General features: G+C 39.4%; 3 protein-coding genes across 3 annotated transcripts; all 3 read left to right on the top strand.

Annotated features, from left to right (window-relative positions):
- The first annotated feature begins 15569 nt into the window (after window positions 1–15569).
- On the top strand, window positions 15570–16719 carry LOC133710267 (uncharacterized). The gene has a single exon (XM_062136295.1). The coding sequence runs from the start codon at window positions 15801–15803 to the stop codon at window positions 16374–16376; it is 576 nt and encodes a 191-aa protein (XP_061992279.1). The 5' UTR covers window positions 15570–15800; the 3' UTR covers window positions 16377–16719.
- Window positions 16720–17498: 779 nt separating this feature from the next.
- LOC133709360 (DNA replication licensing factor MCM2) lies at window positions 17499–23082 on the top strand. Its single transcript, XM_062135078.1, has 17 exons — window positions 17499–17795; window positions 17897–18075; window positions 18299–18465; window positions 18571–18757; window positions 18877–19096; window positions 19181–19388; window positions 19607–19741; window positions 19839–20030; window positions 20112–20284; window positions 20370–20558; window positions 20646–20762; window positions 20919–21003; window positions 21099–21251; window positions 21351–21476; window positions 21564–21746; window positions 22255–22416; window positions 22558–23082. The coding sequence occupies exons 1-17, from the start codon at window positions 17572–17574 to the stop codon at window positions 22672–22674; spliced, it is 2817 nt and encodes a 938-aa protein (XP_061991062.1). The 5' UTR covers window positions 17499–17571; the 3' UTR covers window positions 22675–23082.
- A 628-nt stretch (window positions 23083–23710) lies between these two features.
- On the top strand, window positions 23711–26305 carry LOC133709362 (calnexin homolog). The gene is made up of 6 exons (XM_062135081.1): window positions 23711–23887; window positions 24003–24072; window positions 24267–25396; window positions 25495–25566; window positions 25680–25796; window positions 25884–26305. Exons 1-6 carry the CDS (start codon window positions 23768–23770, stop codon window positions 26022–26024), a joined length of 1650 nt encoding a protein of 549 aa, XP_061991065.1. The 5' UTR covers window positions 23711–23767; the 3' UTR covers window positions 26025–26305.
- Window positions 26306–26388: the final 83 nt, after the last annotated feature.

The raw sequence follows: 26388 nt of genomic DNA on the forward strand, positions 1-26388 counted from the left end.
CTCTTGAAAATTTCAGGTCTCAATTGTTAGCTGCTGAGAGAGACATTGAAGGCATTTTCCAAACTCATCCTTACATGTCAGCGATGGTAGCAAGAAACAATGGTCATGGCACTCATTTTGGTGCTTCCAATGAAGGAGATAACAGAGGGGAATACAAGAAGAATTGGTCTGGGGGTGATAGACACAATGGTAGCAGCTCAAATAGTAGACCTTATACTTCCACATTTCAAAACAATGGTGGCAACAAAAGCAAGTCATTTGCTGGGAGTCTAACAACAACTGGAATAGTAATGCAAGAAATGGAAACAATGAATATGGCAACACATGGTTTGGAGGTGGCAACAACAACTGGTTTGGAAACAATAGAAACTTCAATGTGGAATGTCAACTTTGTCACAAGAAAGGACACACAGCAACAAATTGTTTCCAAAATCCTGAAAGGAGCAATGGGGCGTACAATGGTGACTATAGAACATATAATGGTGCCATTCCAGAATGTCAAATATGCTGCAAGAGAGGACACACAGCTATGAATTGCTTTTACAGGAGCTAGCGATATCCCACCTGATCATCCAAGCTTGTCTGTTGTAGTTTGCCAAATCTGTGGCCTAGCTAAAAGGACATGCATCTCTTAACTGCCATCAAAGATCCAACTATGCATATCAAGGTTCAGATCCACCAGCCACCTTAACGGCTATGACTACTCGAAATTACTATTCGGGTTCCAGTTCTCATTTTTCTAGATCGAGTTCTTACAATGCTGGTCCTAGCTCATCTTCTAATGGCCAATGCTCTTCTAATACACATCAGTTCTCTAATGGTGAAGTTTGGATTAGGGATACTGGGGCAACCCATCACATGACATCTGATCCCAAAAATTTGACCATTGCTCAACCTTATGCATCAGACAATACCATTACAATTGGCAATGGTGAAGGTTTGCATATAGAACATGTTGGCTATACTCATATTACTCCTACTGATCACACTTTTAAGCTTAATAATGTGCTTCATGTGCCCGACCTATCTGTTAATCTACTCTCATTTACTAAACTGTGTAAAGATAACGGTTGCTTCATTACACTTGATGATGATATTGCTGTGCAGGACAAGGCATCAAAAGTTGTGTTGTACCAAGGAAAGAGTAGTGCTGAAGGCCTTTTTCTTTTCAAGTCTCCAAACTTACCTTCCCAAATAAAAGAGCCTCAAACTGCCCATGTTGGATCAGCAGTAAAGTCTTCCATTTGGCATAACAGATTGGGGCATCCCATATCTGCAATTTCTTCCAGAATGCTTGCTTTGTCTAAAGTTCCTTCTACGAGTGATAAAACTAGTCATGTTTGTACTCATTGTCTTAGAGGTAAAATGCATCGACTACCATTTTCTGATTCTGTATCAAAATCAGCTCCTCTTTTCCAGAAAATTCACTCCGATGTTTGGGGCCCTGCTCCTTGTATCTCTTTAGAAGGTTTTAGATACTATGTCACGTTTATCGATGATTGTACAAGGTTTCTGTGGCTATATCAACTTGTTAATAAATCAGATGTTTTCTCTGTGTTTGTCAAATTTCATGCTCTTGTTCATAATCAGTTCAATACTTCAATTAAAATTTTCCAATCAGATGGTGGTGGTGAATTCAATAGCAAAATGTTTAAGAATTTTCTTGAGCAGCATGGCATCTTGCATTATATCTCATGTCCTCATACTCCCCAACAAAATGGGGTAGCCGAGAGAAAGAACAGACATGTGGTTGAAACTACTATCACTTTGTTGTCTGCGGCTTCTCTCACCAAACCATTTTGGTTTCATCGTGTTGCTAATTCAGCCTTTTTGATTAATCGTATGCCATGTCAATCTTTGAATATGTCATCTCCATACTTAGCTTTGTTTGGTTGTGCTCTAGAAATTTCAAACTTGAAAGTATTTGGGTCTGCATGTTACCCTTATCTTCGTCCATACTCTTATGATAAACTTGATTTTCGAACTGAGCAATGTGTTTTTCTGGGGTATGCACTAGGTTTCAAGGGTGTTTTCTGTTACAATATTTCAAAAAATAAACTTTGGTTGTGTCGGCATGTTGTGCATGATGAGTCTGTGTTCCCTTTTGCTAATATCAAAATATCTTCTTCATCCAATATTTCTCCTCAATCTACTTCTCGTAAATCATCTTCTGTTTTTATCTCTTCTTCGAGTCCTTCTCCACCATTTTCTAGTTCATCATCGTCCACTTCTTCGTCTGTTTCTTCTGATACTACTAATGCAGATTCACAATCTCTGGAGCCTTCCACTACTTGTCCTACTATGATGCCTGTCCTGTCCCCGGCACAGCTGCAAGTAATACTTCCGACTCCACCAAGTTCTCCTATTGATTCTCCTCAACAGGTTGATTCTTCTACTGTGGCTGCAGGGGGGGGAATGTGAGTGTGCATCCACAACAAGTAGTAGAGAATGATGTGCATCTTGAGTTTGACTTGGAATTATTGAATGCTGTTCCGGACTTAAATCAAGGTGTGCAGTTACCTGATGAATTAATGTTTGTTCAAGATCAAGCATATAATGATCATCCAATGTTGACACGAGCTAAAAATGGTATAGTGAAAAAGAAGACATTCCAAGATTTCTGTGCCTTTTCAAGCATTGTGCAGTTGAAGATGTATGATGACTTTGCTTATTTTTGTGGCTTTACACCTATACTTGATATTCAAGATCCTGTTGAACCAAAATCATTTAGAAGTGCTACTGGGAAATCAGAATGGGATGACGCAATGCAAGAAGAAATTGATGCTCTCAATAAACAAGGCACTTGGACACTGGTTCCTCGTCCAACTAATAAGAACATTGTGGGAAGCAAGTGGATTTACAAAGTAAAGAAGAATCTTGATGGCACCGTATCAAGATACAAGGCAAGGCTTGTAGGTCAAGGTTATAGTCAAGCTAAAGGCTTGGATTATGATGAAACTTTCAGCCCCGTTGTAAGGCATAGTACCGTGAGGCTTGTGATTGCTTTGGCTGCAATGTTTAAATGGGAACTCCGACAATCAGACGTGAAAAATGCTTTTCTTCATGGTGAGTTAAAAGAGGAAGTTTTCATGCAACAACCTCAAGGTTTTATTGATTCTGAGCATCCTGATTATGTATGTTTGTTGAGAAAATCATTGTATGGCTTGAAACAAGCTCCTAGAGCTTGGAATGAAAAATTTACTAACTTTCTTCTTGCTCTAGGATTCCAATACTCTCATTCGGATCCCAGTTTGTTTGTGAAACAATCAGATGATGGAATAGTTGTTTTATTGTTGTATGTCAATGATATTGTGATCACTGGTTCTGATATAGAAGGGATAAAGATGGTCATTGAAGAGTTGAGCTCTGTTTTTGACATGAAGGATCTTGGACCATTGTCTTATTTTCTTGGTCTTGAAATTACTCACAGGTCTAATGGTATCTTCATTTGTCAAGAGAAATATGCTAAAGATTTGATTGAAAGATCTGGTTTAGAGAAATCCAGGCCATGTTCCACTCCTTGTCTTCCTCATTTTCAGATGCTTAAGGATGAATGTACCCCTCTTAAAGACCCATCACATTATCGGGGCATAGTTGGTGCGCTTCAATACCTTACCTTCACAAGACCAGATATTGCCTTTTTGCGGTAAATACAGTTTGTCAGTTTATGACATCTCCTATTGATGTTCATTACAATGCAGTCAAGCGAATCTTGAGATATTTACAGGGCACTTGCTTAAAGGGATTGTTTTATAGATGTTGTTCTGGTCTACCTTGCATTAAGGCAAACTGTGATGCTGATTGGGCAGGCGAAATTAACTTCAGAAGATCTACAACTGGCTTTGTTGTGTTTTTGGGATCTTGTCCAATGTCATGGCAATCTAAGAAACAAGGTTTTGTGTCCAGAAGTTCGACAAAAGCTGAGTATAGGTCTTTGGCAAATACTGCTGCAGAGATATCTTGGATTAGGCCATGTGTGATCTTCATGTCAGGATCCCTGAACCTCCTTTACTAAAATGTGACAATCTTTCTGCACTTGCACTCAGTTCAAATTCAGTGTTTCATTCCAAGATCAAGCACTTGGATAATGACTTTCATTTTGTCAGGGAACGTGTTCAAAGACGTGATTTGCTTTTGCAATATGTTCCAACCATAGAACAAACTGCTGATGTGCTTACTAAAGGATTGCATAGTCCTGAGTTTAAAGAACATTGCTCTAATCTCAGCTTGTTCACCCTAGCTGAGCTTGAGGGGCGGTGTTGACGTGGCTCTTTATCCCAATAAGTCTCCAGAGTGTTCCAGCAGCTTCTTGATAGTCGTCATATGCATAGCTGGCAGTGACACATATAAGGAATAGTTGTGTAGTGCATACGTTGCAGCTGTAGCTTGAACTATAAATACCTATCTTCTTGTATTTGTTTTCTTAGAGTGGATTAAATAGAAAAAATACAATGTTATGCTGTCAAATTTCTCTCTTAAGGTTTCGATTATCTTCTTCTTCATTTTGCTTCATCTGCAACTTCTAGGGTTTCAATTCCATCATGTTATGAGATATTTGGTTACTTTCTGGGTTGTGGGTTTTGTTGCAAAAGGCTGAGATTGAAGAGGGTTGTGAGAGTTCCAACAATGTTGCTCTTTGAAAAAGTACGGACAGAAAACCCAAGGTATGAATCTGGTCTATTTCAATAGAAATTGATTATCATTGTGCTCAGTTGGCTTCAACTTCGCATATCAGAAACTTCCTTTGTTCTCATTCGTGTTATGATTTGTGACTCTGTGTTGTTATATTCAACAGGTGCCCAGTTAATTAATGGCTTTATCTTTGAGCTTTCTACATGGAAATCAAAGCGAATAAATGGCGGAACCCAGAATGAAATATTATCACTAAAATAATTTGGAATTGAAAATTACAAAAGCTAAAAGAATACAAGAATTAAAAAATTAATAATAAATTAATTATGATATACGAATTGACGCGGGCCCCGCACAACAATTTATACGGACTATAATTTTTTTATGGAGAGACCAATCTAATAGGTATTTTGCCTACAATGACAGGTCCCACAAAACAATTCACACTGATTTTCTATTAGTGGGGAGAGACCAAAGACCACCCCCCTTAAATGAGACAGAAATTAAATAGGGATAATTCCCGTATGCCCAAAAATTCCACGTATTGTGCCCAGATGCACCAACTTTTTCGTATCTTACTATTTGCTTGGGAAAAGACTAAAAGGGGTATTTCCTATGCTATCTTGAGTTTTTAGAGCTTTTGTCTACCTTAGAAACTTTATTTAAAAACAAAATGTAAACAAGACTAGCCTTCAACATGCCCAAGTTTTTCTCCTAACGGCTCCCTGCCTAGCGGATACTTTAACAGGCGGAATCACTGCTGTTTCGTCTTCATCTTGGTCTTAAAACTGGTTTTGTTTTGGTAGGCAAAGCTTTTCAAACTTCAGACAATGATAGGAAACAGATACTGATAGCTATAGATGGAATGCAGACAACAGATAGTGATAATGCAAAATTATGTAACAGATAGTGATAGCTAGAGATATTTAATTTTTGCTACATTTGACAAAATGGGTAGGGCATCCTTGTTTTATTTATTCAAATAGAAATACATGCTAGGAATCCAGAGCCTCATTCCTTAGGTAAACAGCACGAAGCTTGTTTAGTTATTCATGATAGCAATACTTACTTGGAATGATTGCTCACTACTGCATACTGAACAGGAAGGGAAGCACACTGCTATACTAGTTGAGAGAAGACTCTCAAGGTGTTATAATCTAGAACTGATATGGCTATTTTCGAATATTGGAATGATGTCTTCCGTTTCGAATGCCTTACAAATGAAACTAAAGCTCTTTATATAGAGAGCGGAACTCAAACTAGAATTCAAAATTCATAAATGTACAGGATAACTCCGTGATCTTCTGCTTTTCTGAGTGCTCCTGATGATGGAGGTCGGACAGGGAAAAGCAAAAGCATCAAGGTGAAATGTTTTTTCACCTTCTTCTTTTCTGAAAAGCAAAAGCATCTTTTGAAAAGGGAACAGTTGCTTTTTTGTTTTTGATGCTTTTTTCTTTCACCAGCTGCTACATGTTGTCATCAGTCTCTGAGTGGTGGCCAAAGACAAACGAGTGATTGTCTGTTTGGGCCATTCTAACTATTGTAGCGTTGTCTTCTACGTCTGTGTCGACGTACATCTTGTAGTGGTTGTCGTTTTCAAGTTTTTCCATCTACTGCATGCATGTCATTGTTGAGTCTATCTCTTTTCGGGTGAGAGATAGGAATAGGTCACTGCTGACGACGTCAGGATGATCGTAGGCAATGATAATAATCTTCTCTCCTGCTGCCAGGAAGGTATTGCTGAGGTCTTCAGAGATGATCTTCTTTATGTATTCCGAGGTCATGGCCTTCATCCATGGGATGCTAGAGTTTGGTTGGCCATTATACCCAACACATGCAGGTTGCAGATACTGTCTTGGAATAATTCTCACATAGTGATATGGAGCAATATATTCGACTTCACCATTTGCTTGCCGGATCCATTCTGGAGGGGTGGATCTAAACTTCAGACGAAGCTCACAGTCTGTTTTTCTCACATTCTTGACTGTATTGACGATGATAGGTGGCAAACCTTTTAGATCATCATTAGTTTTGGTCCACAGATTATGGACAAAACCATTTTCAACAAGCCAAAGCTTGTGTTCTTGTGGATCTTCACTTTGAACATTTACCAGGTATCTTCCAACATATGGTCCCGCGATGATGAAGAGGGTTGGAGGAACTAGGTCTTCTGAATTGTGCCTTCCTATTAGATTGTGGAATTTATGCCAGTCTGCTTCAGTGAGTGCCATGATAGGGACCCTAGCACTTTCTGGACTTTCGAGGAAGTTAATTTTTTCTTTCTTGACAGCACTCTGCTGTAGCTCTTCGAATTGTGGTCTAGCATTTTCGTATAGTTCGTCAGCTAATGCAAATAGGGCTGGAAACATTAGACCACTGCTTCTTTCCTGAAAGGCAAATAAAAGATTATCCAGAATTGCCTTCTGGTGGTAAGCTAATCTCCTGCCAGTTCTGAACACAGGAGTATCGAAAGTTCGAAGTTCGTAATTAAAAACATTAATTACTCCAGTTGGAGTAGGTTTGCTTTTTGGCAAAGCAACAGCCGTCAACGGTCTTGATGAGCCTTTACCGTCTGTCGTTTGAGACGGGCTAGCCAATCCTTTACCCTGGGATTGATCAGTTATGGCTGGTCTTTTTGGACCTAGCAGGAATTTTTTGAGGATTTCTTCTTTGGGATCCTCGATATCCTCATGTTCTTTTCCAAGTCTTCTGCTTCTGGGATTGCGACCTTCGTCATCATCTATTCTGTTGAACATGGCTAATTCTCTTGTTAAGGCGTCTGGAAGATAGTTCTTGTTTCCTGCAATTAATTCAACAACATAATCATATTGGTTAAGAAATAATTGCCAGTTAGCTAGTCTTCCTCTATCAGCAGCTTTATCAAGTTTGAAAATTTTGAAATTCTTTACTCTGGCACAATCGGTGCGAACAGTAAAGGGTTTTCCAAGAAAAGCTGGAGAATTTAAAATCGTTTTCTTTACAGCCAAAATTTCTTTTTCCCCTGTGGGATAATTCAGTTCTGCAGGGCTGAACTTGCCACTACAAAATTTACAGATTTTTTCAATGTTAGTTCCAGGCGTTTTTGCCAGGACAACACCAGACCAGTAATTATCACTCGCATCTGTTTGGAGGATAATTTCATCATTCTCTTCTGGTTGTTGAAGAGGAGGGAGGTTTTTGCAGAGATTCTTTATCTGCTTCACAGTTTTTTCATCATCTTCTGTGAAGTTCCATTTTCTTTTGGAACTTGTCTTTGGGGATAACATTGCTGTTAACCCTGAGATTTGGGGATGAAATCTCTCCCATAATTTATGACACCAAGGAATCTCTCTAGACTCTTAGCATCAGGAATTCTATCTGGGAACTTCCAGATTTTCTCAAGGATATGAGGTTGGAGTTTTATCACTCCATTCTTGATATTTATTCCTAGGAAATCAACTTCATCAAGGATAAAGAAGATTTTCTTTTCACCTAGGATAATTCCATGCTGAACTATCAGCTGTACAACCTCATGGAGGTGTTTCATGTGTTCTTCTCTGTTTTTGGAGAAGACCAGAATGTCATCTATGTAGACGACGCAAAACTCCGCGACATGCTTGAAGATGTTGTCCATCTTTCTTTGAAAGATTGAAGGAGCTTGCTTGAGACCAAAAGGCATTACTAACCATTCGTAATGGCCTTGCGGTGTTCCAAATGCAGTGAGAGGTACACTCTCAGGATGCATCTTGACCTGCCAAAAACCCGACTTTGCATCGAATTTTGAAAAGACCTTGGCTCCTCTAAGCTGGTTGATCAATACTCGTACTTGAGCAATTTGATAGCCGTCTTTGACAGTTTTCTTATTGACATCTCTGTAGTCAATAACCATTCTAGCTTTTCCTCTAAGGGTTTCTGCATGATTTCTCACGTAGAATGCTGGAGCATGATGAGGGCTAGTGGAAGGTTGAATTAATCTCTTGTTCAGGAGATCTTCAATATCCTTTCTGAATTCTTTTTGATCTTCCTCTTTGTATTGAGGAATGGCTTTGACATGACAGATGGCATTCATGTCATGCAATCTTAATTCACAGACCACTGGGTCTTTTTCCCAAAACTTCTGAGGGTCTACATCGATGTTCTGCTCGAGTAGTTTCTTGATTTTTTCAAGAGTGGGAATTTTCTGAGACTCAAGCTTATTCTGAAAGTGCTTGAGGTTATGCTCATGGATGAAACTAGCTTCTTCTTCTTCACTAGTTTCTTCTTCTTCTTCTTCAGAAGATTCTTCAACAAGTAATTCTTCTTGTTGTTTGATTTGGAGTATGGGTTCAAATTTGGGTTTGTAGGAGGTAAGATCACCACTATTCTGTTGCGATCTCTGATATTGGGTAGTGAAGTTTGGTCCTACCACACTTTTGGCTTGAGTAAGCCGATCTGCCCAGAACACTCGTTCTCCTTTTCTGAAGCCTATCGCTTCTTCATCCTGAATAAATCTCTGTTGGAGAATGAAATCATTACCCAACAAGAAATCTGCGCCTTGACCTTCAGATTGCCAGACATTATGGATGGTAAATGTTCCTCCACCAATGGTGATATGAACATTTTTTGCTACTTTATTCATGGTGAGATGGCTTCCATCAAAAGTAACACCAGTAGCTGTTTTCTTTTCTTCTTTCCAGAGTTTTTCTGGAATTGCAAATTTCTTTGCAACTGTAAATCCTGATCCATTATCTACAAAGGCATGTAGATGATATTTTTTATGATCAGGGAATTTTAGTCCAATCTCAATGTAGTTGCTGTATCTACTCGTAGAGACGACTTTCGATTGCTGAAGCTCATTTTCTTGAGCTTGTTTCTTTGGAATGAATGGTTTACATTCTACTGGAACATTTTTCTGAGTGGGAGACATATCAAAATTCTTTGATTTTGTATTATCCCAGCCTGTAGGAATTATCTCTTTGCAGTCTGGATTACTGAACCACAAAGGAGGGTCATATCTGACTTTATAGTCAAACTTGTCAGAGGGTTGGCCAAGTAGATCCCATGTTTCAGTAGCTGCTTTTTCTAAGAGATGAACATTTTCTGGTGGTTTCACCATTTCTACATTTTCTGGTGGTTTCACCATTTCTACATTTTCTGGTATTTCAACCAGTTCAATATCGTCATCGATTTTTTCTTCGATGATGTCTTCCTTTTTCGAGGAAGATGGTTCCATGGTTTCCCGGAACAAAGTTTCTACTTCTTTCTCTTTTTTCTCAGAGAAATATTCTTCATATTCTTGTTCAACCAGTTGGCTGACAAGTCCATTTTTGGTTTTTCTTCTTGCTTCAGCTATGAAGCATTCTTTGTGATAAGTCTTTTTTGACTCTTCACAAAACATAAGGAGACCATTCTTTTCATGACATAAACAGTAGTCACAAACGAATGTACCAGGGTTCACCTGATAAGAAGACATTAAGGATTCTGTCTTGCTTTCTTCCCAGTTTTTGATTCTCAAAACATTCATTTGTCTGGATTCGAAGTACTCTACTTCAGAATCTGTCTCAGACTCAGATGAATCTTCTTCTTCAGACCAGGCAGAGTAAACTGACCCGTCGTCTTCTTCATCATCAGAATAGGCTATTTCGTAGCCTTTCATATTTGCTGATTCTACTATATGCTCATATTCTTCAAAGAGAGCCTTAGTAGAAGATCTTTTACCCTTTTCCGGGCATTCATTGGCATAGTGCCCTTCAGCTTTACATAACCAACATCTGCAAGCTTTCTTGCTTGGTTGTTTATGTTGATGAGTATTCTTCTTTTTCTTGAAGAATTTCTTTTCAGGATTTTTCTCCTGTTGTTTCTTGTAATTGGAACTTTTCTTGAATTTCCAATTCTTCCTTTGATTGCTCCTCTTGAACTTTTTAGAGTAATATTTTCCTTTCTTCTTTCTGTGGAACTTGGATTCATGACATCCCCAGTTGGTTGGCATATCCAGTATTCCGTAACAGAAATTTTCAACTCCTTTGAGTTGTTTCTTGGCCATCTTAGCTCTAAGATTGGCTTTGCATTGTTCTTTCAGTAATTGCCGGATTCTGTCGGCAATTCCTCCAACTGAAAATCTTTCAATTGGTTTTTCTGCTATGCTTTCTCGCACAGCTGTTCTCCATGGTTCAGGGAGTTTTCTGTGCAACAGGTTGACTAGATCAATGCTTTCTAGTTCACCAATTGTACAGTAATATTCTTGAAATTCATTCAAGTATTCTTCAAAATATCTCATGTCACAAATTTTGAGAGCATAGATATTTGATTTGGCCGTTTCTCTGGCGTTTTCACTCATATTTGCAGAATCTCCATAGAACTGATCGTACAGGGGTACTGCAAAATCATACGGAGATTTTGAAGCCTTGATATCTTCAAGCCATTCTTTTCCTCTGGCCGTTTCTTTGAAAGAGAAATAATATTTCTTTGCTACTCCTGTGAGAGTAGTTTCAAAGTACATCTGAAGATCAGGAGCTTCGAATTTTCCAAAGGTGAGAGCAGATGCCATCATCAGGCTGTCTACCCATTGGTCAAGAGTTTTTCTCTTGTCTAGAGTTTTATCCAGATCTAACCAGATACCAAAATTGGTAATTGGTACTCTGGGTATCTTGTCCTCTGGGACAAGTCTTTGAGAATTTCTTTCTCCATCTCTGCCCGTAGGGGCCTTCTGTATAGGGAGTTTCACCTTTCCTTTTTCTCTGGTGATGAAAGTTTTGGAGCTTTCTCCTTCTTCCATTTCAACATCCTGGTAGGGAAGGAGTTTTCTTTCCTTTCCTGGATTGAAATTTTGCATTTCTTCGATTAGTTTTTCTAATCTTTCTGGATTTTCACAGAATTCTGCTTCTTCATATAGATCATAGAGCCTTTGTGTCTCAAGCATATTGACTGGTCTGTTTAGATCAGCTTCAAGGTCTTCTTCAGTAATTGGCTCTTCAATAATGGATTTTGTGCCACTAGTACTAGTTTCTCTAGTGCTGTAGCTTCTTCTGAGAAGATTTTTGTTTATCCTGAGATTCTCAGGACAGACATCACTTTTTCTGTGATTGTCAAAATTGAGACTGATTTCTCCAGTCTTTCTGCTTTCATAAATTTTAGCTTTTGCACTTTCTGCTGGTAGCTTCGGACCAGATAATTTCCATTCAATAGGAAACGTTACTTCGTTCCAAGTAACCTTGTGGATCTGTTGTGAATGGTTCTTTTGACTGGTGAGGAATCCAGTAGTAAGACCAGGGATGTTTGATATCCTTGTCTTTGGCTCTACTGTGGTACTCATCAGTTTATAGTATATGCTGTATACTATTGCCAATTCTTGCATATCATTTTTCATAGATATGCCATCTGTCTTGACTCTCAGTCGGAGACAGTGAGCTGCATCTTTCAAGCTGGTAGAGAAGTTGGGGAAGCAGTTGAAATATGCTACTTGGTTGCACAGAGATGCTTCAAGGGTTCCCAAAAGACTAGCTTGAAAATCTTCCAGTCTATTGTCTTGTAAGACACATAGAACTGAACAGTTTATGCCTTCTCGAGCTAAAAGTTTTATGCCTACTTGGACTGCTCCAATATGCATAAATTGATAATTTTTTGCTTTTGCTCTGGCGACTTCTGCAGGAGTGATTAGTAGTAGATCTGTTTCTCCTGTTGTAGAGGGGGTTGTAAATTCCAGCAATTTGAAATGATGGCTGTCCATCAGGTCAAATGTTCCCCTTTTGTATATTTGCTTGAAATCTAGCTTTGGAATTGAGGCGTTTTTTACCTCATGCTCGATTTCATTGTATTCAAATTCTTCAGAATTTAGGAGTTGTACTCCTTTCTTTTTCCCGAAGATGCTCATCATATTAACATCTCGAGTTTCTTTCGGGTTTTCATACCGAATACTAGTAGAACTAGTTGAGGGATCCAGAAAAATCAAGTTTGGAACAGGATTCTCTGGTCTTTCTAATGGTTTGAATCCATTAGCTTTCTTTTTTACTGTAGGCACTTTCTTGTCCTTCAGTATATTTTTCATAGAATCCAGCGTTTTTTGCTGTTCATTGATTTTTTTACTAACACTTGTTAGCTTTTCTTCTTCCGTTTTTGGAAGCCCTTTGATATAATCCAGTTTGTTTTCCAGTTTTTCTAACTGGTGGATTATAACAGGATTTTTTTCTAGATGTTCTTGATATCTAGATATTTCTTGCTGCAGGATCTGATATTTTTCATCAGAAGATTTTAATAGAGAATTCAGTCTCTCTATTATTAAATCAGACATTGTCCCCATTGGGGATTCCCCTGCTGAGCTCTTTGCAAGCTCTGATACCAGTGATTTGCGGATCTAACCAATGCTCAAATAATCAAGAGGTTTTTGTTCCTCTCCGAGAATATATAAAAGATTTTCAATATCTTCTTCTAATTTATAAATTCTGGTTTGAAGTCTATAGAGGATATCCCAATAATTGGGAGTTTCTCTAGGAAGACGTTCTCTATAGTCTTTCAATTTTCTCAACTTTTCTCTTTCCTGATTCAATTCTTTGCTAGTGTTTTTGCAGATAACATTTAGCTCAAGTCGATCGACAATCGAAATTATGAATATTAAAACGTACTGTTTGCCTTTTAGAATAGAGGATGAATTCTAACACTTCTATTAAAACAAATAATTTTAAGAATGGGCCCACCACGTTTCATCAATTATAACAGAAAGTATTAAACTATATGAATATGCAAAGAATCAACAGAAGGGTACTGATGGTAAGAAAAAGAGATATGTTGGGTCGGTAGGAAAGAAAGGGACAGGAGTCTGGGTGAACAGGAATAAAAATAACTTGTTGGGGTTTTTGGGAGGTATTTTGATGGATTCAGGGTGTATGAGTATTAACCCAATTAAATATGTGAGTGTAGGGTGGCTATTAGACTTCCCATACAGATATCAGTGACTATTAGATATTATACTCACTGATTCTAGTAGTGTGTATAGTCAATTTTGCTCACTGATTTATGGTTACTGCCATTTTACAGTTCACACGAGGATGGTGCCATTTTTGGCATGGCATTATACAGTTATACCACGAGGCAGACTTGAGAGGGTGACTTCGTGTTATAAGAGCAAGTTCACCCGTAGTCAAGAAAAGGCAAAGTCGAGAAGTCAAGAATTCGACCGGTCAAGTTACTATTCACTGCCACTGGACATGGGTTTACACCCGTTGTTTTTCTTGCCCGGTCAACACTGTTCAACTTTTTACTGTTCACGCTACTGTTCACCCAAAATTCACTATTCACCAGTGGGTTTTCAGTGTTTAAATTCAATGTTCATTTTTACTGTTCATCGGTTTTTAAAAAAATTGCAGTCAACAATTGCAGTCTATCACCTCATTGGTGCGTTCCCTCCACGCCTTGTCTCCTCCGCGTCACTCTATGGTTGTCAGTTGCAATAGTCACCTCACATGCATGCTGGGCGAGCTGGCAGCTGGGCAACAAATTAGTCATGAACTTGCCTTTTATTTTGACTAGGGGCATCAAAAGCCAAAACATGGCTGGTCAAAGATGGACCGGTGGAGTTGCAAAAATTGCCTTGGCCGGTCAACACGTCAACATTCTCCCAATTTGCCCGGGCAAAGTCCAACCGCTGGACTTGCTCTAACTAGGCTAGCTAGTGATCCAAGTTGTAATCTTGCTGATTAGTTATAATCATTATTACCAACAATAATAATCTCAAGTTGTGGTATTTTATAATAAGAATAATCAAAGCAAGACATTTGCTTTTAACCCTATTATGAATGACAACCAATAACCCTATTATGAATGACAACCAATAAAGCTTCCCTGGTCTTCTGTCTTTTTCTTAGTAAAGAAGAAAAGCTGCAAGCTACCCTAGCTAGTTTGGAACTTTGCATATTCTACCTTCCATTATTTCCCAGAGGACTAAAAGCTAGGGTCAAACAGTGATAATTTCATGCATGTTATTCTTAATATTTACCTGTTTTGTATGTGAGATGCGCAAGATCTAAAACCAGATCTCAATTAAAGAAGAAAAGGGAGTTCAAATGATCTATTATATGTACGTATAAAGAGGTGACGCTATGGAATTAGATTGTGATAAATAGTATCATCAAACATGATCTGTTTGGACGGAAGTGGTCATTGGCCTCGATCTGAATTCCCTTCATCTTATGGTGTTGTTTAATAAACTTTTTCACACATTGATGGGATGTTTGTGAAAGCAGACAATATAGATGTCATGGAATGCGAATCAGACTCTCTTGCAGTATTGATTTTTACACTCAGAACACACTTAATCTTAACGAGTATGTTAATTAAATGATGTCGTGGTCTAGTGGATCAAAATCGTATTACTAACTAATGAACATGCTGAATGATTCAAAATTTATTAGTAAATCGACCAAACTAAGGAACTGAGTATTGAATAGTGCATCTTTAGGCATTCAGTGATATACGAACGAAACATATAAAATGAACAGTTCAAATCGTGATTACTTCGTTATCAGGCATGAACACGAACTGATGAACGAAGTTAATTAGTCTGCAGGAAATCAAAACCTTGGAACAGAGGCAACGAATTATTCACTCTTTTGTCCAAATTCACTTGTCACTGCTACTACTGGCTTCAACTTTCACCGGCCAACGGTCCGAAATTCCTTTTTAACACCTTTCCTTAGTGGCAAAGGTAAAATAAAATAATGTGCTCCCAACCCAGAGAAGAAACCCTGAAAGCCATTATTCCAGGGTACAATCGTCTTTTCAACCAGAAACATATGCTTTAGTTTCGGGGGCTGTGTGCACCCAGAATAGCCCTTATTACCATGCTTTTTAGGGTCTGTCCTGGAGTCGTGTACGGCGAGGATTGATCAGAATAAAGATGAAGGGCATGTGCACTGTGCTAAGAAAGAAGCTTCCGTAACTGAATACATATTTGTTGCTTTCACAGAAGCACTTTCCCCCCACCACTTCACAACCAAAACCCAGAAGCTGCTGCGCGCTTTTGCTTTTGCTATATATACCCCCCAAAGCCTCTTGTATTCCTTCATGCAAAGCTTCGACTAATCACACACTAGAATCCTATTCATCAACATTGCATCTCCTATATCTCTCTTTATTTCCTTCCTTGTTCAAATAGAGTTCGTTCACTCCTGTTTGGTATTTCCTTTTCCCAAAGTTTTCAGTACGTGTACGTTTTCATCATGAAGAAGGCTTCAGTTTTCTTGAAGCAGATAATCACCTTGCTGAGCTCGATAGCCAAAGCCAAGACAATGGCGATCAAGAGCAAAACCAGCGCGGCCAAGGCTCGCCTCGTAATGTTCTCTTTGCTGAAGAACAAGAAGGTCTTGATGGACACAGTCTCCCACAAGTTTCATAACCTCCTCGGCCACCACGACAAAGACAGCAACCAAGGGGATGGCGATGGAGACGAGAGCCGGGCCATTGTGCTCTACAATGCCATTGCCAACGAGTACTCGCACGCAGCTGGCTCGAGCCGCCTGCACACCATTGAAGACGAGGAGGAGGATGACAATGACAAGTACCCGGATCTGAGGCACTGCCTTTTCGACGAAGACGAAAACTTTGATGACATTAAGGCCGGTGTGTCTGTGGTTGATATTGTCAAGAATTCGAGAGTGGAAGGAGAGGACTTCAAGCTGGAAGACGAGATAGATCAAGTTGCGGACTTGTTCATTACAAGGTTTCATAAACAAATCCGCTTGCAGAAGCTTGAGTCCTTCAAGAGGTACAAAGACATGCTCGAGAGAAGCACCTAGACTGGACTTAATTTCTCAGTGCAAAACTTCTTTTACAGACATGTGGGCCGGGCATTCAATCCAACCCGCCCTCCTTATATTATATCTACTAGTACTTGATCAGCCAACTTCTTATGCCTCACGCAGATAATTGGCCCGGCCGGTTTCAGAAGTTATGTGTATTTCACTGAAACCATAGGCTTCGGGGTATGGGGATTGTTTCTATTTTTTCTTTTTCTCTTTGACATTTGTAATTGCCTTGTAATTTGCATACATGGCCGTCGCTTAATTAATGCTGCTACCACTACTGATGTATAGTTTGATATGAATAAACGTTGGTATTGGTATATGATATTTTCCAATAGCTACAGCCAATATGACAGATCTATTATTATTATTTATTTATTTTTGGTTACAACAGATGTGTTATTGTTTGGAAATCATAAATTCATCGGTACAATTATGGCCCCAAACATGGGACTCGAATTCCAACTTCGACCCAATACCTCGGACTCGCGACCCAAATCCTGATCGAGACCCCAATATGGGACCCGATTAGACCAAGATTACTTAGAAACGAAGAAAACACTCGCAACAGGATGGAAGGAGGAAACAGTGAGTCAGTGATGGAGCATGGTAATAAAGTGACTCTTAAAAAAGGTTGTGTTTTAAACAACATTTTTTGAAATAAGGAAAAACTGTAACACATGATAAGCAATTAGATTGAGGGCTTTGAAATTATGGATGAACTGGAATCCATAGGAATCTTACTTGAACTAAATCAAGTAAGGTACAATGTGATGGGTTAGAATATTAATGACAAAAAGAAAATTATTTTGGTGAGTTTATTAAAAACTATCAACATTTCCCTAAAATTTCATCCAACTTTTCATCTATTATTGGTGTGTAATCATGCAGTTCAACACCAGAGATCTGATAGTCTTCTGTTTTAACAAAACTCGTGAGGACGAGTTATCACAGACTCGGCCCAACAAAGAAATTGTTTTATAAATCGCAAGTTTAGGCCCAAAAACATTCGGGTCAAGCGGATACGGATCATGGTCCCCGGATTAAAGCAACGTGGCCTCCCACGTGAGGCAAAATAGCGGGAAAGGTTCCCGCCAAAATGTAAACCCTTAAAGCCCTAATCCCCAATCTCTCTAATCAATTGCCGCCGGCTTCAGCTATAGAGTGAGAGAGTGAAAGCAAGTAAGAAATGGCAGACAACTCCGGGAATCCGCCGTCGACGCCGGACTCGCCAACGTCGGTAGGGTTCAACACGGACCAGCTGCCGCACACGAGCCGCACCTCCGAGAACTTCTCCTCCTCCGGCGACGAGGCCGACGTCGACCCCAATATCCTCCAAGATGACGTGGAGGACGACCTCCTTGTCGAAGAAGAGCCGGAGGGGGAGGATCTCCTGGAAGGAAATTACATGGAGTAAGTAGTTCGATTTTTTTTTGTGTTTGTTTGTAAAGTCATGGATTTGAAATTGATTTGTAGTTCGATTTTGACTGAAAATTTTGTGAAATGGAATATAGGGACTACCGGAGAATGGATGAGATGGATCAGTACGAGTCGGTGGGGCTGGATGATTCGGCTGAGGACGAGAGGGATTTGGATCAGATCATGGCGGATCGCCGGGCGGCTGAACTTGAGCTTGATAAACGCGACGGCGTACCGGCCTCTCGCAAGCTTCCTCATCTTCTTCATGACCAAGGTACTCTCATCCAACTCTTGTTGCACTCAATTTGGGGTTTCAGTACAATTAGGGGAAAAAAAATTGGAAAAATATGAATGGAATGCATCTTTATTAGATGATGATGATGATATGATGGTTGTGGTGTTAATGTAGTGTTGTAGATACAATTAGGAAATAGGAATTGAATGAAAATGTTTTAGATGATGTTGGAGGTGGTGATGAGGTTGATGTTATGTTGCAGATACTGATGAGGACAACTACAGGCCTTCAAAGAGGGCGAGAGCTGACTTCAGGCCTCCGAGGAGCGCAGATGATACCGATGGAATGCCGAGTTCGCCTGGAAGATCACAGCCTGGACACTCCAGAGAGGATGTCCCCATGACTGATCAGACTGATGATCAATATGAGGTTTACCACTTTGCTTAAATAGCTGCTTTTACGAATTTCTCAAGCTACACCATCAAACTTTCTCATTTCTCAATTCTCATCACCATCATTGGGTTTTGTATGTAGGATGATGAAGATGAAGATGGGTTTGACATGTATCGTGTCCAGGGAACACTCCGAGAGTGGGTTACTAGAGATGAGGTACGAAGGTTTATTGCCAAGAAATTCAAAGAGTTTCTACTCACCTATACAAATCAAAGGAATGATCATGGTGACATTGAATATGTGCGCCTTATTAATGAGATGGTGTTAGGTAAATGCATAGCTCCTTTCTACTGATTCTCTAGCTCTGCTAATGTATTCCTTTTATCTTAAAGGGATGTGTTAGCTACATAAAGCATTACATTAACCAAATCACTGTTGCATTTGCAGCGAACAAGTGCAGTCTGGAGATTGATTACAAGCAATTTATCTATGTTCATCCCAATATTGCTATTTGGCTGGCTGATGCGCCCCAGTCCGTCCTGGAAGTCATGGAAGATGTTGCGAAGAATGTTGTGTTTAATTTACACCCCAATTACAAGCTTATCCATCAAAAGATCTATGTCCGCATAACTAACTTGCCCGTTTATGATCAGATTCGTAACATTAGGTATGGTGGAGATTCATTTCTGTCGCAAATATATCTTTCATTTTTCTTTCTACCTTTGTCTCATCATACTGTAATGTTCTTCAGGCAGATTCATTTGAATACCATGATTCGTATTGGAGGGGTTGTGACCCGACGGTCTGGGGTGTTTCCCCAGTTGCAACAAGTAAAGTATGATTGCAATAAATGTGGAGCAGTCTTGGGGCCATTCTTTCAGAATTCTTATTCGGAAGTTAAAGTTGGTTCTTGCCCTGAATGTCAATCAAAAGGACCATTTACTGTCAATATTGAGCAGGTAAATTTTATACAAGCTCACATGTGCCTTGGTATTCTGGAAAATTCTGAAGAGACGAAACAGAGTTACCATTGAATTGTACAATGCTTTAGAACCTCACATTTTCACTATAAAAAAGAATTGAGACTGGAAGTTATCTTCTTTCCGTTTCCATACATTTCTCTTAGAATTATCTCTGTAACACAAACTTGATAATATATCCATTCTTCTTATTTCAGACAATATACAGGAATTATCAAAAGCTTACGCTCCAGGAGAGCCCAGGAATAGTGCCTGCAGGTCGGCTTCCAAGATACAAGGAAGTGATACTATTGAATGATCTAATTGATTGTGCTCGTCCAGGGGAAGAGATCGTAAGTTTCTTATCTTGGTCTTGCTGATTTTTCTTGTTACCTTTTTTAGTGAATGCTTACCGAAATTTTCTTGTTTTGCTCATTTGATATATTCCAGGAGGTCACTGGTATTTATTCAAACAATTTTGACTTGTCTTTGAATACAAAGAATGGTTTTCCTGTATTTGCTACTGTTGTTGAAGCAAATTATATCACGAAGAAGCAAGACCTCTTTTCTGCTTACAAACTTACTGAGGAAGACAAACAACAGATTGAAGCGTTATCTAAAGACCCAAGAATTGGAGAAAAGGTTTGTTAGCTAGACCCTCTTTGTCAATGCCTCTTATAATATATCATTATGAATTAAACTAAAGTTGTTATGAACCAACAGATTGTCAAGTCCATTGCTCCATCTATCTATGGCCATGAGGACATAAAGACTGCGATAGCTCTTGCCATGTTTGGAGGCCAAGAGAAAAATGTTGAGGGAAAACACCGACTGCGAGGTGATATAAACGTACTTCTCCTAGGAGATCCAGGCACAGCAAAATCACAGTTTCTCAAGTAAGAGCTACTATCATTGGTTGAATGTGATTCCAATCTATAGGGGTGAACATTTATTTAAAATATAAATTTTCTCTCTCATCAGGTATGTTGAAAAGACAGGGCAGAGGGCTGTGTATACCACTGGTAAAGGAGCATCTGCTGTGGGGCTTACAGCAGCTGTGCACAAGGATCCTGTTACAAAGGAGTGGACCCTTGAAGGAGGAGCCCTTGTTCTAGCAGACAAGGGAATATGCCTTATTGATGAATTTGACAAAATGAATGATCAGGACAGGTATGCAAATTCTCCCATTAAACACACCACCCCCCACCCCCTCTTTTTTTTTTCTTTCTCTTTTTTATCTTTTTTATCTGCGATTAGGGTGAGTATTCATGAAGCAATGGAGCAGCAAAGTATTAGCATATCAAAAGCTGGAATTGTCACTTCTCTCCAAGCACGCTGCTCTGTCATTGCAGCTGCAAACCCTGTTGGAGGAAGGTATGTCAATAGATAAATTATGAGAAGTACACAACTTGACATGGATATCTGAAATGTGCAATTACATTTTTAAACCAGACAATGTTTTTCTTGTCCTCATCCAACCATCCACTTGGATTTCTAGGAACAAAGCTAACCTATATGTCTGTATTCCAGATATGATTCCTCAAAAACATTTACACAAAATGTTGAGTTGACAGATCCCATCATCTCGCGTTTTGACATCCTTTGTGTTGTGAAGGTCAGAAATTGGCAAACCATATCCTTCTTTCCCACTTTTTTTTTTTTTTTTTTTTTGAGTTCATTTTAACAGGGGTGGAAATTGGTAACATGCAGGATGTGGTTGACCCCGTCACTGATGAAATGCTTGCAAAGTTTGTAGTTGATAGTCATTTCAAGTCGCAACCCAAGGGAGCTAATATGGATGATATAACCTTGGACGAGTCTCAAGAAGATATCCAAGCCTCCACCAGTCCAGTAGATCCTGATGTATATACCATATCCTACTCAGTCTCTCATCTTGTTGCTTCTAAGTTTGTCTGAACTTGGTCTTTTTCTGAATCTCATTTTGTTTTTCCTTCTTTTCAGATACTTCCTCAGGACTTGCTAAAGAAATACTTGACTTTTGCCAAGTTATATGTATTCCCAAGGTTGCACGATGCTGATTTGGATAAACTCTCAAATGTTTATGCTGAACTGCGGCGAGAATCTTCGGTTAGTTTTTCTCATACTTGTTTTCTGTTGAAGAGTTTTTGTTTTTGGTTATTATAGGAGGCTTACTATTTTGTTTGCCCTGTTTAGCATGGACAAGGAGTACCAATAGCTGTAAGGCACATAGAATCAATGATACGAATGTCTGAAGCACATGCAAGAATGCACCTTAGACATCAAGTAACTGGAGATGATGTGGACATGGCAATTCGCGTAGCACTCGATTCATTCATCTCAACCCAAAAATTTGGGGTGCAGAAAGCTCTACAAAAGGTATCCAAAGACTGGCACACCTTTTCTTTTTTTAGTTCTTTTTCCCCATACTAGTTCTTAGAAATTGTTCTGGAGCTTCTAGTAGTTGATGGCAAGTCTAGTTGCCACATCGAAGGGTTCTGATATTAACTAATACTTCTCATAGCAATGGTAATTTTACATGGTAATTTGCATGGTCAATTCAACGTGTGAGGATTCTTAAGTAGGACACTGCTGCCATCTTGCTATTCATATTATTCTGTACTCGTTACTGGTTAATGCTCACAGATTAATCAATTGACTTGTAATAACATCTGTAAGTGGGCTGAACATGCCCTTAACTTTTGAAGATCAAAACTATGTTAAGCGTCTTTTAAACACCTGATGATATCCCTTTTATAACATCATGAATTGATAATTCTTCTATACCCATCTGAGTTAAACTGTAGACTACTTGGTAAAAAGTTTGAACTTCTTTAATAGTTGATTCTCAAAGATTTGGTTTTGAGAATTTGCTGTGTATTTGCAGAGTTTCAAAAGGCATATCACTTTCAAGAAAGATAGGAATGAACTGCTCCTCTTTCTTCTCAAAGAGCTAGTGAAGAATGCGTTGCAGTTTGAAGAAATTGTTTCTGGCTCTTCTTTAGGGCTTACCCATATTGATGTAAAAGTGGGAGATTTGCTGAACAAGGTAAATGCAATCGTGAATAGTGGATATGAAAACTTTTCTTTACTAGCATACACAAATTAGGCACTTATCTTTTTCTTTTTGGTTTGGAACAAAATAAGCACTTGCCATTTAGCTGACTGCATTTTATTTCATTTTATGCAGGCAAACGAGCATGAAATCTATGATCTAAACCCCTTCTTTACTAGTGCTCTCTTCACACGTGCCAATTTTGTGTTGGATGAAGAGCGGGGATTGATAAGGCATCGCCTTTCAGGATGATGTGGAAATGAAGAGCAAGAGTTTTTCATGAACTACTGTAGTAGCTCTCCTTTTTTTGTTGGGCAATGAACTACACAAGTAGCTGGCAAGAAGATCTAAGAATTTCCATGTGCTTTGTTGAATGCGACCATATTATCTCTAGTCTTTGAAGTTCCTTTTCTTCGTAATACTGCATTCCTGTCCATCCCAGATTGTATAATGTGCTTTGGTAAAACTATGCTTACATTAGTAGGAATCCAAGCTATAGTGAAACTTAGTTCTCGTTTATGCACTTTGGGTATGCATCTGAGATTGATACATGTGAAAATGTATGACATTAGAAGAGTGTTATGCAAAAGTACCACAAGCTATTTGTGCAAAAGATTTAATACTGGAAAGAACGAATCTATGATGCACTCCTTATTATCATAGCCGATTTTCGTTGTCTAATGTGAGAAACCACTGAACTTAGCAGATTTTTCTCGGTGCAAACGAACTTAACAGATGTGCGCGAGTATTAAACTGTTCCTGTTAGTTCTACAGTGTTGTCTACTAAAAGATCATCCTTGCCTGCTATATCAAACCCACTGGCTGCTGATGAACTAGTCCTCGCGGTGCCTGCTGCCGTCGGCTAGTTTGGATTGAATTGATCGTCCTGTCCTGTAAGTCGTGATGAATAACCTAGCCAACTTATGGGTTTAAAAGGCTTGTTGCATAAGCTAAATGCAATCGCCTTCCTTGCCTCCCAAGTTGGTTCAGTGTGTCAGTGTGTGTTTTTGCGTGTACTGTCGTTGTCCTTTCAATTTTTCACTTTCCTTTGGCTTTGATTTACTTGCATGCAGTAGCAGCTAGCTTAATGCTTGCCATTAAGCTTCTACGTTTAAGAATAAATTTGCGATGCATGTATATCCTATAGCTTGGTGAAGTTAATGTACTTTGTATGTTGTTATATATTCAATCTGGTATTTCCGATCCGAGAGTGAAGTGTCTAAACTGACCCCCTTCAGTTTAACGGCGAAAGAAGAATAGAATCAAGATCCCCATCGGGGAACCCAAATATATATACAAGTCTCTCCCTCCTATCTTTCTCTCTGTTCTAATTGACTGAGCGCTTATGGTCTTGATGGAAGGGAGGCCTAAGATCACTGAGCTTCGGCCACTTCTACTGCTACTGATCGCAGCTTGCTTCGCCATTGAGATCCACGCTTCTTCTCAAAACCACGACGTCAATGCGGTAACACTCCTTTAACTATATATTCTGCATCAATACTCATGCATCATGCATTCTTCTTCGTCTTCTCGCTCTCTCTCTTTCAATACTCTGAAACACAATCGATGATCATCTGTAGATCTTTTACGAGCCGTTCGATGAGTCATTCGAAGGTCGCTGGATTGTTTCCGCCAAAGATGAGTACAAAGGTTAGGGTTCGTCTTAGCGAACTATTCATATATTTAACCACGTACATTATTATCACCGTGTTGAGTTCTCCATGTCAGTAGATTGAATTGTTTTGTGCTCATCAATCAAGCTAGGTTATCTTAGTTTTACTGTGAATTGTGTGTGTTCATGTGATCGTAAAATTGTTTTTTGAAATAATGATCGTAAAATTTAGGTGTGTGGAAACTATCAAAGAGTGAGGGGCATGATGATTATGGGCTTTTGGTGAGTGAGAAAGCGAGGAAGTATGCGCTAGTGAAAGAGCTAGATGAGGCTGTGAGCCTTAATGGTAGAACTATTGTGTTGCAGTTCGAGGTTCGGCTACAGAATAGCCTTGAATGTGGTGGTGCTTACTTGAAGTACCTCCGGCCACAGGAGGCTGGGTGGAAACCTGAATGGTTTGATAATGATTCCCCGTATTCAATTATGTTTGGACCTGATAAATGTGGCACGACGAATAGGGTTCATTTTATTTTTAAGCACAAGAACCCCAAGAGTGGTGAGTACGTTGAGCACCATCTCAAGAACACTCCAACTGTGCCTGATGACAGACTCTCCCATGTCTACACGGCAATAGTGAAAGCCGATAAAGAAGTTAGAATTTTGGTAGATGGGGAGGAGAAGAAGAAGGCAAGGTTCCTTTCTGCTCAAGATTTTGAACCTGCATTGATTCCAGCCAAGACTATTCCTGACCCAAATGATAAGAAGCCAGCGGATTGGGACGAGCGGCCAAAGATTCCAGATCCAGATGCTGTGAAGCCTGATGATTGGGATGAAAATGCTCCAATGGAAATTGAAGATGAGGAAGCTGAGAAACCTGAAGGATGGTTGGATGATGAGCCTAACGAGATTGATGACCCTGAAGCGACAAAGCCAGAGGATTGGGATGATGAAGAGGATGGTGAATGGGAACCACCAAAGCTGGAAAACCCCAAGTGCTTCTTGGCACCAGGTTGTGGAAAATGGAAGAGGCCGATGAAGAGAAATCCTGCTTATAAAGGAAAATGGCACCGTCCTCTGATTGAGAATCCCAGTTACAAGGGTATCTGGAAACCTCAACAAATCCCAAACCCTCATTACTTTGAGACTGATAAGCCTGACTTTGAGGCCATAGCTGCCATTGGCATTGAGATCTGGACAATGCAGGACGGCATATTGTTTGACAACATTCTAATAGCTGATAATGAGAAGGTTGCCGAATCTTATAGGAGAACAACATGGAAGCCAAAGTTTAATGTTGAGAAAGAGAAGCAAAGGGCTGAGGAGGCAGCTGCAGGTCTTTCATTTGGACTCTCAAGCATCCAGGTAATATATTTCGTCTTCTTCTTCTTATTTGAGTTTACTTCATTGGTAGTAATCTTTGGTACTTCAAAGCTAACAATTTTATGGACTAATACTTGCAGAAAAAAATATTTGACGTTCTCTACAAGATAGCAGGTGTTTCGTTCTTGGATGCATACAAACCCAAGATCATTGTAAGCTCACATCCTGTCATCTTCTTTTATCCCCTTCAAATGCACTGCTTAATTTGAGCTAGTAGAATGTGTTAACCATTGGTATTACTATATATTATGCACTTCTCGTGCAGGATCTAATTGAGAAAGCAGAAAAACAGCCCAATATTACAGTTGGTGTCATTGTATCCATCGTGGTCATTCTTTTGACAGTTCTCTTCAAAATTCTTTTTGGTGGCAAAGCACCTGCGGTATGCTATTACACCTTGCATATATAGTTGCATTTCTCTGTACTAGCTATGATGTCTGATGTCGTTGTACTGAATCATTATTTGCAGGTTGCTCCTCATGAACCTTACAGGGGAGCGGCTGCAGGGATTTCCACCAAGGAAGGAAGCGGAAACAGTGGGGTGAAGGCAGATGAGACTGAGAAGGAAGATGCCACTCCCCGCAGGAGATCTACCAGAAGGGAAACTTGAGCTTGCCGTATAACTACTCTGTGGTTATATTGCAAAATTTTGAGAGAGCCTATATGGCTGGATTTATTGCTAGTAGGTTTCCATGATTTTCTTTTCTACTTATTAGAACAACTTGTGTTTTTTGATGTGTTCTGCTTGAGTTAGATGTTCCACTATACATACAGAATTGGACCTTCATTTTTCCCACTGTTCTTCATCTCTGTCTTGGAATGCTTCGTGTTCATATCCCTGTCTCATCTTTGCAAATAGGCTGTCATTATAAATGCGTAGTTTTCCAGCAATGACATAAATATCCACAGGCCCTGAAGGCTAGTTAAATAAAATACATTTAACACTGTTCATTTGCCTGTTATATTTGTACTCT

This window comes from Rosa rugosa, chromosome 5 (genome assembly GCF_958449725.1).
Source record: "Rosa rugosa chromosome 5, drRosRugo1.1, whole genome shotgun sequence".
Classification (NCBI taxonomy): domain Eukaryota; kingdom Viridiplantae; phylum Streptophyta; class Magnoliopsida; order Rosales; family Rosaceae; genus Rosa; species Rosa rugosa.

Excerpts from the sequence above, each read along its gene's own strand:
- LOC133710267 (XM_062136295.1), top strand. The coding sequence starts at position 15,801 with ATGAAGAAGGCTTCAGTTTTCTTGAAGCAGATAATCACCTTGCTGAGC.
- LOC133709360 (XM_062135078.1), top strand. The coding sequence starts at position 17,572 with ATGGCAGACAACTCCGGGAATCCGCCGTCGACGCCGGACTCGCCAACG. Across the intron at positions 17,796-17,896 it reads CTGGAAGGAAATTACATGGA|GGACTACCGGAGAATGGATG; the intron begins GTAAGTAGTTCG and ends AATGGAATATAG. Across the intron at positions 20,285-20,369 it reads GCAAAATCACAGTTTCTCAA|GTATGTTGAAAAGACAGGGC; the intron begins GTAAGAGCTACT and ends CTCTCTCATCAG.
- LOC133709362 (XM_062135081.1), top strand. The coding sequence starts at position 23,768 with ATGGTCTTGATGGAAGGGAGGCCTAAGATCACTGAGCTTCGGCCACTT. Across the intron at positions 23,888-24,002 it reads AAAACCACGACGTCAATGCG|ATCTTTTACGAGCCGTTCGA; the intron begins GTAACACTCCTT and ends GATCATCTGTAG. Across the intron at positions 25,797-25,883 it reads TTGGTGGCAAAGCACCTGCG|GTTGCTCCTCATGAACCTTA; the intron begins GTATGCTATTAC and ends CATTATTTGCAG.